Genomic DNA, 15,819 nt, shown 5'->3' with positions numbered 1-15,819 from the left:
ATGTCCAGGACTGTTATTCATTCCTTCCCAAGCTCTGTGCCACCCCTGAATGGTCCTGGGGCTGACAGAGACAGAACAGCCCCTGGCACTTGCATCCAGGCCGAGTCAGGACCTGGTTTCTGCACCCCTACGGCCCAGACACCCATGTCTCGAGACCCAGTTCTAACGTACCGTCCTCTTGGAGCCTTTCCGCAGGCTTCCTTTCAACATTATACTCATGCCGGGGGCCCACGGGGCTCAGATCCCTGGAGTGCAGGGACAATGGACTTATCTTTGTGGCCCCAGTGCTGTCCTCCTGGTCTTTTCCCACATGCTGTGGGAAGACACAAGGAGATTGGGAGAGGCCGGACTGAGAGCTGAAACGAGACTTAGAAGCACTCACACCAGTGTGCAAAGGGCCCACATTGGCTGGACAGAGACCACCTGCTCGTACCGTGCAGAGCCAAAGGCAGAGGGGAACATAGGGATGGCAGTGGAGATATGGAGAAGGAGACGGATTTGAGAGTCGTGGAAGGAGGTTACAATAATGGAATGAAGCAGAAGAATCTAAGAGTCTGATTCAAGAGATACAAGGGACAGGAATCCCCAGAAGGACGTGTGACACCCATGTGTGAGGCTTGGCCCCATTCCATGAGATGGGGACAGCCCATGGAGGACCAGGATAGGGGCAGGGAGGCCATCCCGTTTGGTTTAGGCCATGTTTGGCTGGGCGCATTTCAGGTGAGAGTCACTGCTCCTCCTCTCTTCATGGGATCACACAGAGAGCCACAAGCAGAGCTGGGAGAAGGATCTGGTCTCCATTTCCCCCTCATGTGAGTCTAAGACTGTTTCCAGCCCTCCCTGTGGTTTTCCAAGAGGACACTGAGTGGACAGAGTCCAAAGAGGAATGTTCCCTGGAAAACACACATCCTCTCAGCTGTTTTCCTCTAGAATCATCAGCAAGAGCCCAAAATCCATACATTGTTTTCTGGTGAAAAATAATAGCAATCCTGTCCTGGTTGCCAAGTCTGTGAAATCATGAGCAGCAGACAGAGGACCTCTGGAGCATTCCCAGCGAGCCAGGTGCCAGCAGCCCCGTGTGGCCCTGAGGGCAGGTGCTGCGGGCGGGAGGGTCCGTTAGGGGCCAGCTGGGCCTGGAGTGGAGGCCATAGCCCTCTCTCCTCCAGACACCTGCTTCTGGAGGGACTTTGCCCCCTCCATGCTGAAGTCACTATGTGAATACTAGGACCCCCAGAATTTTTCTCTGGCCAAGATCTCCCCTGAGCCCGGAGCTGCTAACCCAGCAGCTCAAGGCTTCTGCCTCACCCGTGGGAGTCTCTTAAGCAGCTCAACCTCAGTGTGCCCCAAAAGGAACCCACCTCTTTGCCTTCCTTTCTCCAGGTCCCTCTCCTGCTTCCAGTTGCCCCAGCTGCAAACCTGGGAACACATTGAGACCCAGGTCACTGAGCTGCATGTAGTCTCCCTCCTTGAGCTCTCACATCTGCCTCGCGCCTCCCACCCCACACTAGCTTCTGCCCAGATAGCTGCCACCACCCCTGACTCACCCGGCAATCTTCCCTCCTCCTATCAGAAAAGGGGTCTTTCAAACAGGATCCGGACAATGCCACCTCCTGCTCCAGTGCACTTCAGGCCACTCCCAGTGGCCCATCAGAACCCCCCACTCACCCCCTCCGCCTGCTTCAGGCCCTGCCTGGGGGCCCCACAGCCACCCACCCCCACGGGACCTCCAATCAGGCCCAAGGCACTCATCACCAAATCTGCCCCAACCTGCATGTCGGCCATGTTTGCAAGAGCTGTTCCCACTCTCAGAATGGTCTTCCCACTGCCCGACCCCAGGGGAAGCTGAGTTGCACCCCCGTCATAGCCCAGGAACCTCTTCCCTGGGATGCATCCCCATCCCCTCCTCCCAGGGCATCCCTGGAGCAGCCCGTATCCCAGGTGCTGCCTGGCGGGCTCCACTTCCCGTGCTAGGTGGCACACTGTGCACGGAAGGCAGTGGGAGCCTTTGGAAAGCTGGGACTTACAGTCACATCTAGCTGGGTTCAGACCCGCAGGAGCAAGAGCCAGGCAACCTCAAGCAGGCCTCGTGGCTGCAGCTTCTGCACATATACAATGTAGGAGACGGCATGACCCAGCCCACAGGGCTACTCCCGCCTTCACCCTACATGGCTTGTTGGCATTCCTATGACGTGCCAGGCATGGTTGTAGGAGTGGTGTGAGAGCAGGGAATGCACAGCCCAAATCCCTGCCACCCAGAAGCTGGCCTGCTCACAGACAGAGGCCCAGCATGTCAGATGGTGCCAAGTGCTCCAAAATATTGGGAGAGGCAACTATAAATAGGGGGCCAGGGGAGGCTCATTGTGCAGGCCTTCATTTGAGCAAAGACTTGAAGAAGAGGAGGAAGCAAATCACATGGGTGTCTGGGAAAGAGCGTCACAGGCAGAGGGCCCAGCCAGGGCAAAGGCCTGGGGTATCAGCTGCCCCAAAAGTATGAGCAGCTGCAGGGATGCCATAGCGGCTGGAGTGGAGGAACAGGGTTGGGAGAGGCAAGACGAGGTTGGAGGGGCAGGCCTGCGAGGACTTTGCTGCCTCCTCTGAGATGAACCCTTGGAGGGTGAGCAGAGGAAGGGCAGGGTCGAGGCTCAGATGTTAACAGATCGAGGGCCATGGAGATGCCCCTGCAGGAAGCCAGGGCAGCTTGGACCAGAGAGGACTGGGGCTGTGGCAGGGAGTGGTCAGGTTCTGAATGCCGTGTGGAAGGGGTGGGGATATCACATGCTTTGCAGTGCTGTTGGCACGAGCTGTGCACTCGGGTGTGAGAGGGGTTTGTTTGGCCAATAACTGATTAAAATAATGAATCCACAAGACATGATAAAGAGGACGACGGCCAAGGCACAGAGGGTGTGGGAGACCCTCTTCCTGGCCAGGATGATGTGTGTGGACCTCCTGGAAGAGATGGCCTCTGAGCTGGGAGAAGGAAGATGGCTTGGACAATTTGGGGAGCGTGTGATCCCCATGAGAGGAACAGAGGAAGCTTCCTATCCTGCCTCCTGCTTTGGCCAGTCCCAAACCCTCCTGGGCCTGGTTCGGCAGGACCCAGAACCCCCCCAAGGGACCGGGATGAAAGGAACAGCAAAGGTGGGCTGGGAGTCTCTCAGTGGTTAGCACAAGACCTGCAGCATTTCCCCCCTACAACCCCGAGAGCTGGCCCCAGCTCTGGCCCCAGTGCTCATCTGGGCTGTTCTGCCACCCACATGGGCTGCGGGGCTAACTTGGGCTCCAGAATCAGAGGCACAGGGCTGCCCCAGCACACCCTGGGGTGTAGAGAAGACAAGCGAGCTCCCTGAGCCTCAGTTTCCCCATCCAGAAAACGAGGGTATTGTGTTACATCTAAGCACGGAGGACCCCTCCTGCTCAACCTCGTTAGGGTTCTGTGGGAGCTGGCACTGTCTTCCAGCAAAGCCCCCGCCCTCACCTGCTGCGGTGCCCAGAATTGCTACAGAGCTACTCTGCTTGGCACGTGAAGACCCTGTTGTCTCCATCAAATTGCAAATGTGTGACCTTCAATGAGCAGCCCGTTCATGTCCCGGTCCCTTTCCTGACACTGGTCCTGCCTGGTCCTTTGGCACTGACCAAAGACAGTGGGAAGGGGAAACCAAGTCCTAAGTTTTGAGGTTGGGGCCAAGGAAGGGTGATGCGAGGGAGCGCTGCACTGCCCTAGGTAAGACTCACCGTGAGCAGCAAAGGCAGCGAGTGGTATTGATGGGCTGCCCTCTGCCCACTGTGTTGTGCTGGGCACCATGGCACACTTCAGCAAGCATCCCCTGCATGGCAACCACTGGTCACTGCACTTCACAAAGGATGGAACCAAGGCCCAGGGAGGTGGCTCCTGCACAGGAAGAGGGGAGGGGACACTGGACCCCAGCGGGAGGACGTGAGGGCATTGGGGGTCCTGGAAGGACCTCAGTCTTCACTCCCCCACTGCTACCTGCTCTGTTTTCAGCCTGATTCTTTCTTCTTCAGGGCAAACATAGTCTCTAATAGCTTGGGCATTCGGGTGACTTGGGAAATCCTGCCAGGTTTCCCAAGACAAGAGCTAGGTTCTTATTGTTCTTGGGGACTCTAGCCCCCATCATGGGGCAGGTGCACAGGGCCTCAGAAGTATTGGGGAATGGAGGGGGCAAGGCCACCCTTATCTCAGGTGGCCAATGGTCACTGGGGCTTAGGCTGCTGAACAAGGTGGAGGGCAGGCACTTTGCGGATAGAAATGAATCTTTGGGGGCCAGACCCAAGGTTGGCTAGGAGACATGGCCTGTTGGCCTGGCCAAGGGGGCCCACTGTGAGGAGCTAGGGGCCCACTGGCTTCTGAACCAGTGCATTCTCACTCAACTGGCTGCTTTTATGAGCCCTGGACTCTGCAGCCAACTTCCCGGCAGCAAAGTGAAGGGGCATCCCCAAGCCACCTGCCAGCATCTGGCTCCCACTGGTGTGGTGGGAAGGAAGGAGACCCAAGTTCCTGGCCATCCCGCAGCACCCAACTCTGTGCCTGTGGGTCAGGCCCCTTACTACTCAGGGCCTCGATGTCTCCAACACCTGTTATTGGGGGCGTTCCAGAAAGGAGAGAGTGTCCACATTGACTAACATCTATGAGAACTGAGAAGGCCCTGGGGGCATGCTGCCAAGAGTCCAGCTTTCTGCCAAGCCAACATAATTCAAAATGTCGTGTGTTCTTCTGGGCAAGGTCCACACTGGGAGGTCTCCGGGGGCAGTGCTGGGAACAAGAACATTCGAGATCTCTCCTGCACCCACGTGTGACTATGCACACGCCTCAGAGCCTCCCCATGCCTCCACCTGCCCATCTGTTAGATGTGATCCTGCCTCTGTCTCTGCCCTGAGCGTCGTGGAGCTCTGTTTTATGTGGAACTGCAGAAGTCTTCTGCAGCTTCTGCTTGCGGCCTGGCTGTCCTTGACTTTCAAGAGGACCGCTTCCTTATAAAATAGCCGGTATCTTTCAAGCTCTCCCACTACACCCACTGTTCTGCAGCTATCCAGGATCTTAGCTTATTTATATTAGCTCACATATATTAGCTCATTTTATTGTTTTTTTTTTTTTTTTTTGAGACAGTCTTGCTCTGTTGCCCAGGCTGGAGTGCAGTGGAGTGATCACCGCTAACTACAACCTCCACCTCCCAGGTTCAAGTGATTCTCCTGCCTCAGCCTCCCGAGTAGCTGGGACTACAGGTGCTCGCCACCACACCCGGCTAATTTTTGTATTTTTAGTAGAGACGTGGTTTCACCAAGTTGGCCAGGCTGGTCTCGAACTCCTGACCTCAAGTGATCTGCCACAACCATGTGGGGGGGGAATTATTATTATCGTCATGTCCATGCTACAGAGGAAGAAACTGAAGATCAGCGAGGTTGCCAAGGACATGTAGCTAGAAAGCCTGAGCTCAGAACCCGTGCTCTTAATTAAGGCACCACACTGCCTCCCTTCTGATGAAGGCCCAGAGGGGCAAAGGAACCTTGGGAGGTCACACAGCAAGCTATTGGCTGTATACAAACCCAGGATTCCTGACTCCCAGGCCTCTGTTCTTGCACCCACATACTCCAGGTCCTCCATTTATTCCGGGGATAATACGAGCAAGTTCTTCATGGGAGAGAGACATAAAGGAAATTTCTCCTGCAATGAGGCACTTGTGAGATTCTTGAGAGAGATTAATAAAATCTTATCAAAGAGCACAGTGATTCATGCCAGCCCACCCTGTCAATCAGGAATCGGCAGAACTATAATTTCTATCAAACTATAATTAGCTGAATTTCCTTTTGTAATCTTGGGAATCCGAACTGACTGCAGCCTATCATTGGAGCCGTGGGATAATGATCAGCTGCTTCTCGTACAAAAAGGTTAGGAGTCAAAATGCCCTACGGGTCCCTTTGATGTTTAAAGAGGAATCATTAATGCAAAGACACGAAAAAATTAGTGGAATTTCAAATACAAAACAAATGTAGCCTTGTTGGGATCCAGGGTTTCATGGAGGGAGGGATGCTTGCCCGGCTGCTAAACCAGGATGGCTTCCTGGCCATGGCCACCCCCTCCTGGGACAAGTGCCACAGAGTGGGTGAGGAGTGGGGTCAGTATTTCTCTAGGGCCAGCATGGTGCCAGGTAAACAGTGCATACAAGAAGTAAGTGGAGAATGAATGAGTAGATGAATGAATGAATGAAGTGGGAGGGGTTGGTGTTTTGTTCCTACACATGAGCCTTTGCCATCTGTCATTCTACCTGGAATACCTTCCCCTCTTTCTGACTCTCTGCCTGGGGAATCTGCTGCTCAGCCTTCAAGACTCACCTCAAATGCCCCTTCCTTCAGGAAGGCTTCCTGGAATTCCCCCCCAACTTGGCTGCTCTCTCCTCAAGCTCCTGGGGCCTTAGTCTGCATTTCCTCTCCCGCTAACCCCAGTCAAGGCTTCTGTGGCAGGCACCACTATGCACTGAGGATTTATGTCAATGAAATTGACTTGGGTCCCTGTCCAAGGGGGTCTGCATTCTATTGAGGGGAGACAGAAGGCAGGCAGTAACCTGTGCTCATCAAAAGGTGCTCATCAGCCTTTGTGTGTCCTTCCCCCATCAGGGAATCTCTGGGGAAGACCTCGTCTGCCCCATCTCTGTGTCCCTAGAGCTGAGGGGCATCATCAGAAAATGGATATTAGGATCACAGATCATAAATCTACCCTTAACCCCATCCCCCAGTCCCTTCTCAACCTGGCAGGCAGAGCATCCTTTCAGCAGCCTGAGTCGGACCCATCCTTCCCCTGCTCCCTAATCCATTCAAGCGAAAGCCAAAGGCCTTAAAAAGTCCTGCAAGGGTAGGACCAACAAACTCACCCTTTGAGAGGAAAGGGGGGCCCCGTAAGAATACACTAGAGCGGAGAAAACGAAACTACTAGGGAAAGGGAGGGCCCACTGAGAATCACCCCAGAAACCCGACCACCACTGGTCTTCGCTGGACACCATGAACCACACTGTCCAAACCTTCTTCTCTCCTGTCAACAGCAGCCAGCCCCCCCAACTATGAGATGCTCAAGGAGGAACACGACGTGGCTGTGCCGGGGGCACCCCACAACCCTGCTCCCCCGACGTCCACCGTGATCCACATCCGCAGCGAGACCTCCGTGCCCGACCATGTTGTCTGGTCCCTGTTCAACACCCTCTTCATGAACCCCTGCCGCCCGGGCTTCATAGCATTTGCCTACTCCATGTAGTCTAGGGACAGGAAGATGGTTGGCGACCTGACCGGGGCCCAGGCCTATGCCTCCACCACCAAGTGCCTGAACATCTGGGCCCTAATTTTGGGCATCCTCACGACCATTCTGCTCATCGTCATCCCAGTGTTGATCATCCAAGCCCATCGATAGATCAGGAGGCATCATTGAGGCCAGGAGCTCTGCCCATGACCTGTATCCCACGTACTCCACCTTCCATTCCTCGCCCTGCCCCCAGAGCCAAGTCCTGTTATCAGCCCTTTATCCTCACACACTTTTCTACAATAGCATTCAATAAAGTGTATATGTTTCTGGTGCTGCTGCGAAAAAAAAAAAAAAAGAATACACTAGAGCACATGGGGCCATCCCAGAAAACTGGTCCCATGTCAGCCTCCCTGGGAGATGGGAGATTGTGCAGGATCTAGCCACTTCCCAGATTTGGTCCCCTCTGCCAGCCTCCCTACTGCTCCACAGCGGGGTGTGCTGTCCAGACACCCCCCATCCCTGCTCACCGTGCCCCCCCGATCCCATCCAAAGCCCTTCTCAGAGAGCACCCTCTTCCCTCACTCTCCTTTCTCTTTCCCAAGGTTCCGATTGCCTCCATAGCAGGCCAGGCCATGTGACTATGGTTACTGCCTGTCTTCCGTCTCCCCTCAATAGAATGCAGACCACCTTGGACAGGGACCCAAGTCAATTTCATTGACATAAATCCTCAGTGCAGAGCAGTGCCTGCCACAGAAGGCTTGACTGGGGTTAGCGGGAGAGGAAATGAATGAAAAGGACAGGGTGCTCAGCGGTGCCGGCTTCCTGTGTCCCAGGTTCCTGCCATGGCAAATTCAGAGGCTGATGTATGGGCCTCATGGACCCTGAGACCACCAGCCCCAGCCTGGCCCCAGGCCCCGTGCCAGGCTCCCAGCGGCTGCCCTACCTGGCACCTACTGTGTGGGGGCCAGGCTACCACCCTGGCCTCTCTCTTCCCACCCCTGGGAGCCCAGCACTCAGGGTTCACCACCCTGGGTCTCTAAGCTCTTAGTGTAGCCCAGGCTTCCAGTTGGAGAGAGGCTCACCTCTCAGGCCCAGAATTGTGTTCCTGGTGGCATCTGACACCAGGACTCAGGACCTGCCAGAGGTGAGCCCTGCAGGTCAAAGGGCTGTGGGACACTCCTGGCCCCAGGAGGGACAGAGGAGCACCAGGTGCCCACACAAGTCACCAGAGGCGGTGCCTGCCGACAGCCCGGCTACAGACGAGGACACGGAGGCCTGGAGCCGTGCATGGCCTGCCCCACACCACACAGAGAGGAAGTGCTGGGACAGACACAGAGCAGGGCTGCCCACTCCGGAGCTGGCCTGGTCCACTGCAAAGGGGCCACAGGCCCTCTGCGGGAGAGCCTAGCCTGGGTGTGGCTGCTGAGGAGACAGGCAAGGGGGGCAGGTGAGTCACTTTCCTCTCCTCATCCCAGTGAATCTTAGTGAGCTGAGGGGCCCAGTGTTCCTCCAAATGACTGCTAAGGGGCCTCAAGGAGACAGGCACCTAGCCCTCCCATCTGCAGGGGACCCAGCCCAGTGAGGTCAGAGGGCTCCCAGGCTGGAAGGGACCCAGAGGGTGTCCACACCTTCCCGGAGGTCATCTTGTCCAGCCCTCTCTCCCTGCCAGGGGCCCATCAGGCAGGCCTGAGTGCCCTCCACACCCTTGGCAACTGCCCAGTGAGATTTCAGGGAGGTGGCCTCAGGGGTAGACACTGTATGAATGAAGGAATGTGTGGTAGGAGGTGACAGTGGTGACTCAGGGTGACTCAGCTGGAGCCTGCCAAGGGCCTGCTGAGCAGCTGTCTGCAGCCACAGTGGTCCCCAGCCTGCCCACCCTGCAGCAGGGGCCAGCTTCCCTTTCCCCAGGGCCCATCTCTCCTGCTGGCTTCATGCCCAGACATTTAGAAAATAGTGGGAAAGAGGGTGCATGGCAGGTGCCTGGGCTGAGCCTGGGAATGGAGTGAGGGAAGGCCTGTGAGTGGAAGAGAGAGGCGGGGGTGCTGCCCCTCCTCCTAGGAAAACCTGGACACTCCACCATAGAGGCCCATCTCATCCAGTAAATCCCCATAATCCAGACGGGAAACCAAGGCCAGGAGGGGAGAAGACTGGCCATGGTCAAGGGGCTGATAAGGCTGAACCAAGAAAATGACCCGAGTCTCTTGGTCCTAGACAAACCATTGGTCTTCTAGTTGGTGGAGGACATGGGCATTGTGCCACGCATGCCAAGTTTCCATCTGTGAAGCCGAGCGAGCCCCAGCACAGTCTCTGCTAGAAGCATCTCACATTACCCATATCCCAAGCGAGCCCCATCACAGTCTCTGCTAGAAGCGTCTCACATTGCCCATATCCCGAGCGAGCCCCATCACGGTCTCTGCTAGAAGCGTCTCACGTTGCCCATATCCCAAGCGAGCCTCATCATAGTCTCTGCTAGAAGCGTCTCACATTGCCCATATGCCTGAGATGACCCAGGTGCTTATTTCACTTTCTACCACCCCCCTATACCATCTATCCACTATCTATCTCTCCATGCATTCATCCATCTATCCACATCCACACATTCATCCATCGTTGATCAATCCATCCTTCCATCTGTTCATCCCTCCATCCATCCTTCCACCTGTTCATCCCTCCATCCGTCGTTCCATCCATTTATTTATCATACATCTTTTGATCCATCCATCCTTCCACCCTTCCATCCATCCTTCCACCCTTCCATCCATCCATCCATCCATCCATCATCCGTGCATTCATTCATCACTTATCCATCCACCCATCCCTTCATCCATCCACCCACTCATCCATCTTCCCTTAGACCATCCACACATTCATTTATCCATTTATCCTTCCACATATCTGTCTGGAATTCATACCCTTCAGTTAGTGGATAATTCATCCATCAATTCCTTATTCATTAAACAAACCCTAGGAAGCCTTGACAGGGTAGCCAGTCCTGTGACTTCCCCCTGACCCTCAGCCTTCCACACCCTACTCCCTCCTCTCCAGCCATCAAGCCGTGCTCATCCCAGCAGGCCCCAGTGACTCAGACACGCATGGTCCATGACTTTCAGGAGCTCATAGTCTCAAGGGACAGACAGGATCTGAACCCAGAAAACTCTAAACCAGGCAGAACTGCCAATGCCTCCACCCCTCTCTGTCTCCAGGATGGTGGAGTCCTTAGTCCCATTCCTGCTGCTGCTGGTCTTTGTCCCGTTCATGCTGCTGGGGATGGGGAGGACCCGAGCTCCCCATTCTCGCACCAGCTGGCTTGGGGAGAGGGGTCGATTCTGAGGGGAGGAGGACTGAGACGGCAGAGAATGAGCAGTGCCTGCCACTTCCTGCCTGGCCTGAGCTTGGCCCCCAGTGCTTCTAGGAGTGGTCTGTGGACCTTCCCAGTGCCTTGAGATCCCCAGATAAGAGGGAGTTCCAGAGGGGCAGCTCAGCCTCATAAAACCAAAATGGGTTGCGTTCTTCCCGTTGTGTTTTTATCATCATGACACCACAGAGCTTTCGCATTTCAAAGTGCCTTGCCCCTGTGATGGTTTCATCCCCACAGCAGCCATGGCCAGAGGGTCAGGGAGGGTAGCGAGAGACCCCTGGACTGCGATTCGGATGACTCCGGGAGCACCTACTGCATGACCTTGGACAGAACTTGCCTCTTAGGCCTCAGTTTCCTCAACTGCAGAAGGAGAGACAACGCCTCCTCACAGGGGCAGCACCAGGGTGAAATGAGACCCTGGATCGGAGACCCCAACACAGTGCCATGTGGATTGTGCTGCACGAAGCTGTGGTCAGCCGGGCGGGGCCAGCCAAGCACACAAGCCTGCAGGGGTTCCTCACCGTGCTCAGTAAAATGTCCAAGCCACTCAGCCTGGCCGACCCCCTGGCCTGGCCTCCATCCCCGCTCCACACCACCCAGACCCCCCACACACTCCTCTCCAGCTCCGACACACCAGGGTCTCTCCTGCACTCAAGCCTTGCACATGCTGTCTCTCTGCCTGGAGACCCCTCCCTGCCTCTCCTCCCAGCCAGTCCCTTCCCCTAGCTGGTATCTCATCCTTCAGGCTCTGCTCGGATGCCCCCTCTTCCAGGGAGGCTTCTGTGATGCCCAGATTGGGTGGCCCCCCTCCTCTGCATCTCCCCTGCTAAGGGGGGTTGGCACTGGGCGTCCTTACCATCCGGGACTGCTGTTCTGTCTCCACCATCAGACTGGCAGCATGCGGGGGGGGGAGAACATCAGAGTCACTGATGTGCGCAGAGGGCCAGTGGGGCCTGGCACTGAGGGGCCGCAGGATCATCTGATGCGTGGAGAATGAATGATGCCAGCATGACCCCGGGCTCCCTGTAGACATCTGGAAGCTACTCGCAGGAGGCGATACGAGGTTGGGTTTAGGAGCCTGTGCCCCAACAGGCATCGTTTTCTTCCCATCCCCTTCTCTTCCCTCCCCCTTGGATCCACCCCACACTGAGAGGTGGGAAGCACACAGGGAGCTGGACCAGTCAGCAGAGGCCATCCTCCCTGGGCCTCCCAGCTCTGTGCTGAAACAAGGATGGGTCAGTGGGGCCAGGGGAAGCGCCAAGGTGCTCAGACCCAACCCTCAGCTCCTATAGAATCCTGGGTTTGAGGCTCTGCGCCAGGCCCCTGTGGGGGTGAGCTGGGAGGCACCGTGGGAGACAGAAGCATAGTGGCGGGAAGGGGGGTTCCTGACAGAGGCCGTGGGGTGGACAAACTCAAGCCTCTTAAACCCCAGGAGCACCCTCACTGGCCCCTGCAAACTTGCAAACACCCTGTGAATTGGCTGTAGGGCTGCGGGCCGTGCAGCCCAGGCAGGACACAGGAAGCGGGCGGGTCGTGTTTTTGTGAATGAAACTGCAGCCCAGCTTCCTCCTGGTCTCCACGCCCTGCTGGCCTCGCTTGACCACTCTGTAACCTCAGGCAAAGCACTGGCAGAAAGGGGGAACTTCAAAACGAAAGTGTGAGTCAGACAGGAGAAGGAAACGGAGAGAGAAATTCTTGTTTCACGGAGGCCTCACATGAGACCTGACCTGGGCTGGAACTGCAGCCTGGCCCCCAGCAGCTCCAGTCCCAGGGATGTCCACCTGCAGCCTCGGCCTGCTTGCCATGCCTGGCCCCCAGGCCCTCCAACACCATCTGGACGGGGAGGGGCCACCCACACCCCATCTGGGGCCCTCGACAAGGACGGCTGCAGAGGGTTCCCCGACAGTCATTTCCCATTGATCCCAGGAATGTTGAGTGAGCACCTACTGTGTGCCCGGCCTTGTGCTGTGAACCAGATAAGTAGGGCCCTGCCTTCATGGAGCTGACAGTCCACACTGGGGGCCGTTAACATGGGGAGCAAGTTGAATAGAGTTTGGGGTTGTTCCTTGTGTTACTATGGAGGTAAATAGGTTGCTTTGACGGACTGGCAGTATGTACGTGGGAGGAGGTGGCATGCAGCTGGGCTCGGAAGGAGGAGATGGGACCACCACAAAGAGCGGAGTGACGTGCATGCCAGGTGGCAGGGAGGCAGCCGGGGGAAGCAGCTCAGGATGTTCTAGGAACTCCAGAGGTTGTTGCCACGGAAGTACAAGGAATGAGGGGGCCAAGGATGAGAAGGAAGTGGGGCACGTGGGGCATTGGGGGTGGCTTGCAAAGCCCCCATTACCTTCTGAGCCCAGAGCTTGGGCAGGGCTTGTGCCCAGACAGAAAGGAAGCTTGCTGAACACCGGGGTTTCCCGCCTTGCAGATGGTCTGCTTTGGGGAAGTCACAGGTCCGTCTCCCTTGGAACAGGCAGGAAAGCCCCTCCATCCTTGGTGTCTGGGGTAGGGGAGTGAGGCAGGGCTGCTCACTCAGCCGCCTGCCTGGGACCCCCAAGCTTCCTCTTGACCCCTGACTCCTCTCCCAGGCAGGTTCTTCACCTCTCCTCCCTTGCTTGGAATGAATGGATTCTGCTGTCCCTTTAAAGGGACCTGAGTCAGAGAGTTAAGAATGAAACTGACTCATGGTAGAAGGGGTGGTCACCAGCTGGCCAGGCGCCAGGGCTGCGGCGGGAGAGGAAGCCGGGCGGCCGCAGCTGCCTGTGTGTGCTCGGCTGCAAAGGGCAGAAACCACAAAACCCCATTTGAAATTCCGCCGTGCAGCGTGTCTTGTGTAATGAGGTTACCCCTCATAATGGGGGCATTCAGGGCCCACACGGGCCTGGGGGCTGGGGGCCTGCCCCCCGGGGCCAGCTGATGCTGATGTCATCTTCAGTTAGGAGTATCCCCTCCCTTGATTAAGAACTTAAAAAAAAAAATGCACCAGGAAACTAGAGTGAGAGCCAGAACGGAAGTCTTGGTTTTATTTATAGTTGATAACTTACATCCGGCCTGCTCCTCGGGAAGCACAGCAGGGAGGAGACAGAGCCCAAAGGAGATGGCGACAAAAATGCCCAAACCCCTGAGCTAATGTGATGACTGAGAGCAAGCCTAAAGCTCCCTTCTGAGCTCCCCAGCAGCCAAAGCAAAGAGAGAAACAGGGTCCTGCAGCATGATGTCACAGAAAACCAGGGACCCTGGAGCCTGGGTTCCAATGAGAACCTTACATTCCGACGCCTTAGATTTCTCCCTGGAAAATGGGGAGAAAAATACTGAATTGGTTGGGAGGGCCATGCAACACACCCAGCACAGTGTCTGGATGCATTTCAGAGGCCCCACCAGTCTAGGGTCTACAGGAAGACAGTACAGGTGCCTCACTCTCCATGCCTGTACGCATGGCAGACATCACTCATGGATTGCAACACGCTTCCCTGGAGCCAGATGCAGCCTCGTAGCCCCATTGCACAATGTCTCCAGGGGCTACCACCAATGCCCCAGTCGGCTGGAGCTGAACTTGCGTGTCCTCCCAGCCTCTAACCAGCTGAGAAAACGACCAGAAGGAGCTGGGTTATCATGATCTTCCCAGCACCTGGCTCATGCCTGCACCTGGGAGACACTCAATAAAAAATTGTCTAGTTAGGGAAGAGGCAGGGAAGAATGGGAGAAAGGAGAAGGAAGAGGAGAGGGTAGGAGAGTTGGGAGAGGAAACTTGGAACTTAGGCAACTTGTTGAGCTTCTCTAGGCCTCAGTTTCCTCATCTGTTAAGTGGGGGGTTTTAGTAGCTACCTCATGGAGTCATTCTGAGGATTAAATGAGGCTGGGCATATAAACCACTTGGCACACAGGACGTCCTCAACAAGTGATGATGATGATGAGGAGGAGGAGGAGGAGGTGGTGGAGGAGGAGAGGAGAAGCACCTGACACTGGGGGTGGGTGCATAGTGGGCCCCACCTGGCCAGTCCTCCTAACTTCCATGCGCCACCCCCCCAGGGCCTCAACAGTCACAACAGTCAGCCAGGACCCAGCCACCCGCAGAGGCAGGCCCCAGGTGGAACAGTGAGGGGGTGGGGTGCCGGTGGGGGGTCAGGCATGCTCTTCTTCCCCTTTCATAGTCAGGGCAGCTCGATTCTGCCAGGGTCATGCAGAGTGCCCCGGCACCGGCCAGAAGTCCTCGCCCAGGTGAGCGCAGAGCCACATCCATTCGCGCCCACATAATTTCCATGGAGAGCCCATGCCGCCCATGCACCTCCTCAGGGCACGAGCTAATGGCCTGCTCAACGCCCACTCTAAAGGCTTCTCCCAGGTGAGCAATGCCCACCGCCCTTGCAGACTGACTCCCAGAATTCCTGTTCCCAGTGCCACACAGAGTGCCTTGTGGTGCATCTGTGACCCTCCTGGCCCGGGACACGTCCACGTCTTCTGCCTCCTGGCTGAGCCCCACACCTGTCTGGACACCCTTGTCTCCCTTGTTTCTCTCCCGGTCACCAGTTCCAGCAGCAAACCACAGAGACACAAATGCTCCTCTCACCGTAACACGCAGGGCCTGGGAGAGACAGAGGCGGCCCCGGGATCTGCCAGCTTTGGAGCCCTCCATGAAGCGTCCAGCCTGCCGGGTGAACATGAGCAACGAGTCCCTGTCCCCAAGGGGGACAGACTACAGACAAGAAAACCGATGAATAAATCAGACATCAGCAGGTGGCATTCACCCACCCAAGAGAAGAGGTTACTGGGGTCAGGGAAGTGTCGGCACCTGGTGGAGGTGGAAGGTCAGGAAGGACACACCACGGAGACAATGACACCAGGAGGGAGACTGTTCCAGGCAGAGGCAACAGCGAGTGCAGAGACCTATCGGGAGAGCTGGGGTGTATGTGACGCAGATTCTGAGGGCCACGAGCCGAGGGAAGGAGCCAGACGCTGTCCTAAGTGCCAGGGGAAGTTGTTAGAGGTGTTAAGCGTGGCATGACGTGGCTGGATTTAGGGTCTGAGATGAACTTTCCTGCTCCTGAATGGACTCTGAGGAGAAGGAAGATACTACCATCCGTAACCCACCCCAGGAAGGCACTGACCTCCTTGACCATGGGGAGGATGAGAGGCCGCCGCTCTGTGCCTGGGTCCCCATGGCCTCTAGGGTCCCTTCACGTTTTCACCTCATGATCCTGGAAGCTGGGACCTGCCC

At 56.4% G+C, this 15,819-nt stretch overlaps 1 protein-coding gene and 1 pseudogene across 1 annotated transcript; one reads left to right on the top strand and one right to left on the bottom strand.

Moving 5' to 3' along the window:
* The first annotated feature begins 6,979 nt into the window (after positions 1–6,979).
* On the top strand, positions 6,980–7,526 carry LOC100612297 (interferon-induced transmembrane protein 3-like; annotated as a pseudogene).
* Positions 7,527–13,656: 6,130 nt separating this feature from the next.
* MYEOV (myeloma overexpressed) lies at positions 13,657–15,495 on the bottom strand. Its single transcript, XM_016921432.3, is given in 2 exon segments — positions 13,657–14,705; positions 14,707–15,495. Coding segments are annotated over 2 exon segments (768 nt in total). The 5' UTR covers positions 15,265–15,495; the 3' UTR covers positions 13,657–14,495.
* Positions 15,496–15,819: the final 324 nt, after the last annotated feature.

This window comes from Pan troglodytes, chromosome 9 (assembly GCF_028858775.2).
Source record: "Pan troglodytes isolate AG18354 chromosome 9, NHGRI_mPanTro3-v2.0_pri, whole genome shotgun sequence".
Classification (NCBI taxonomy): domain Eukaryota; kingdom Metazoa; phylum Chordata; class Mammalia; order Primates; family Hominidae; genus Pan; species Pan troglodytes.
This window is presented reverse-complemented; position numbering and strand designations above follow the sequence as displayed.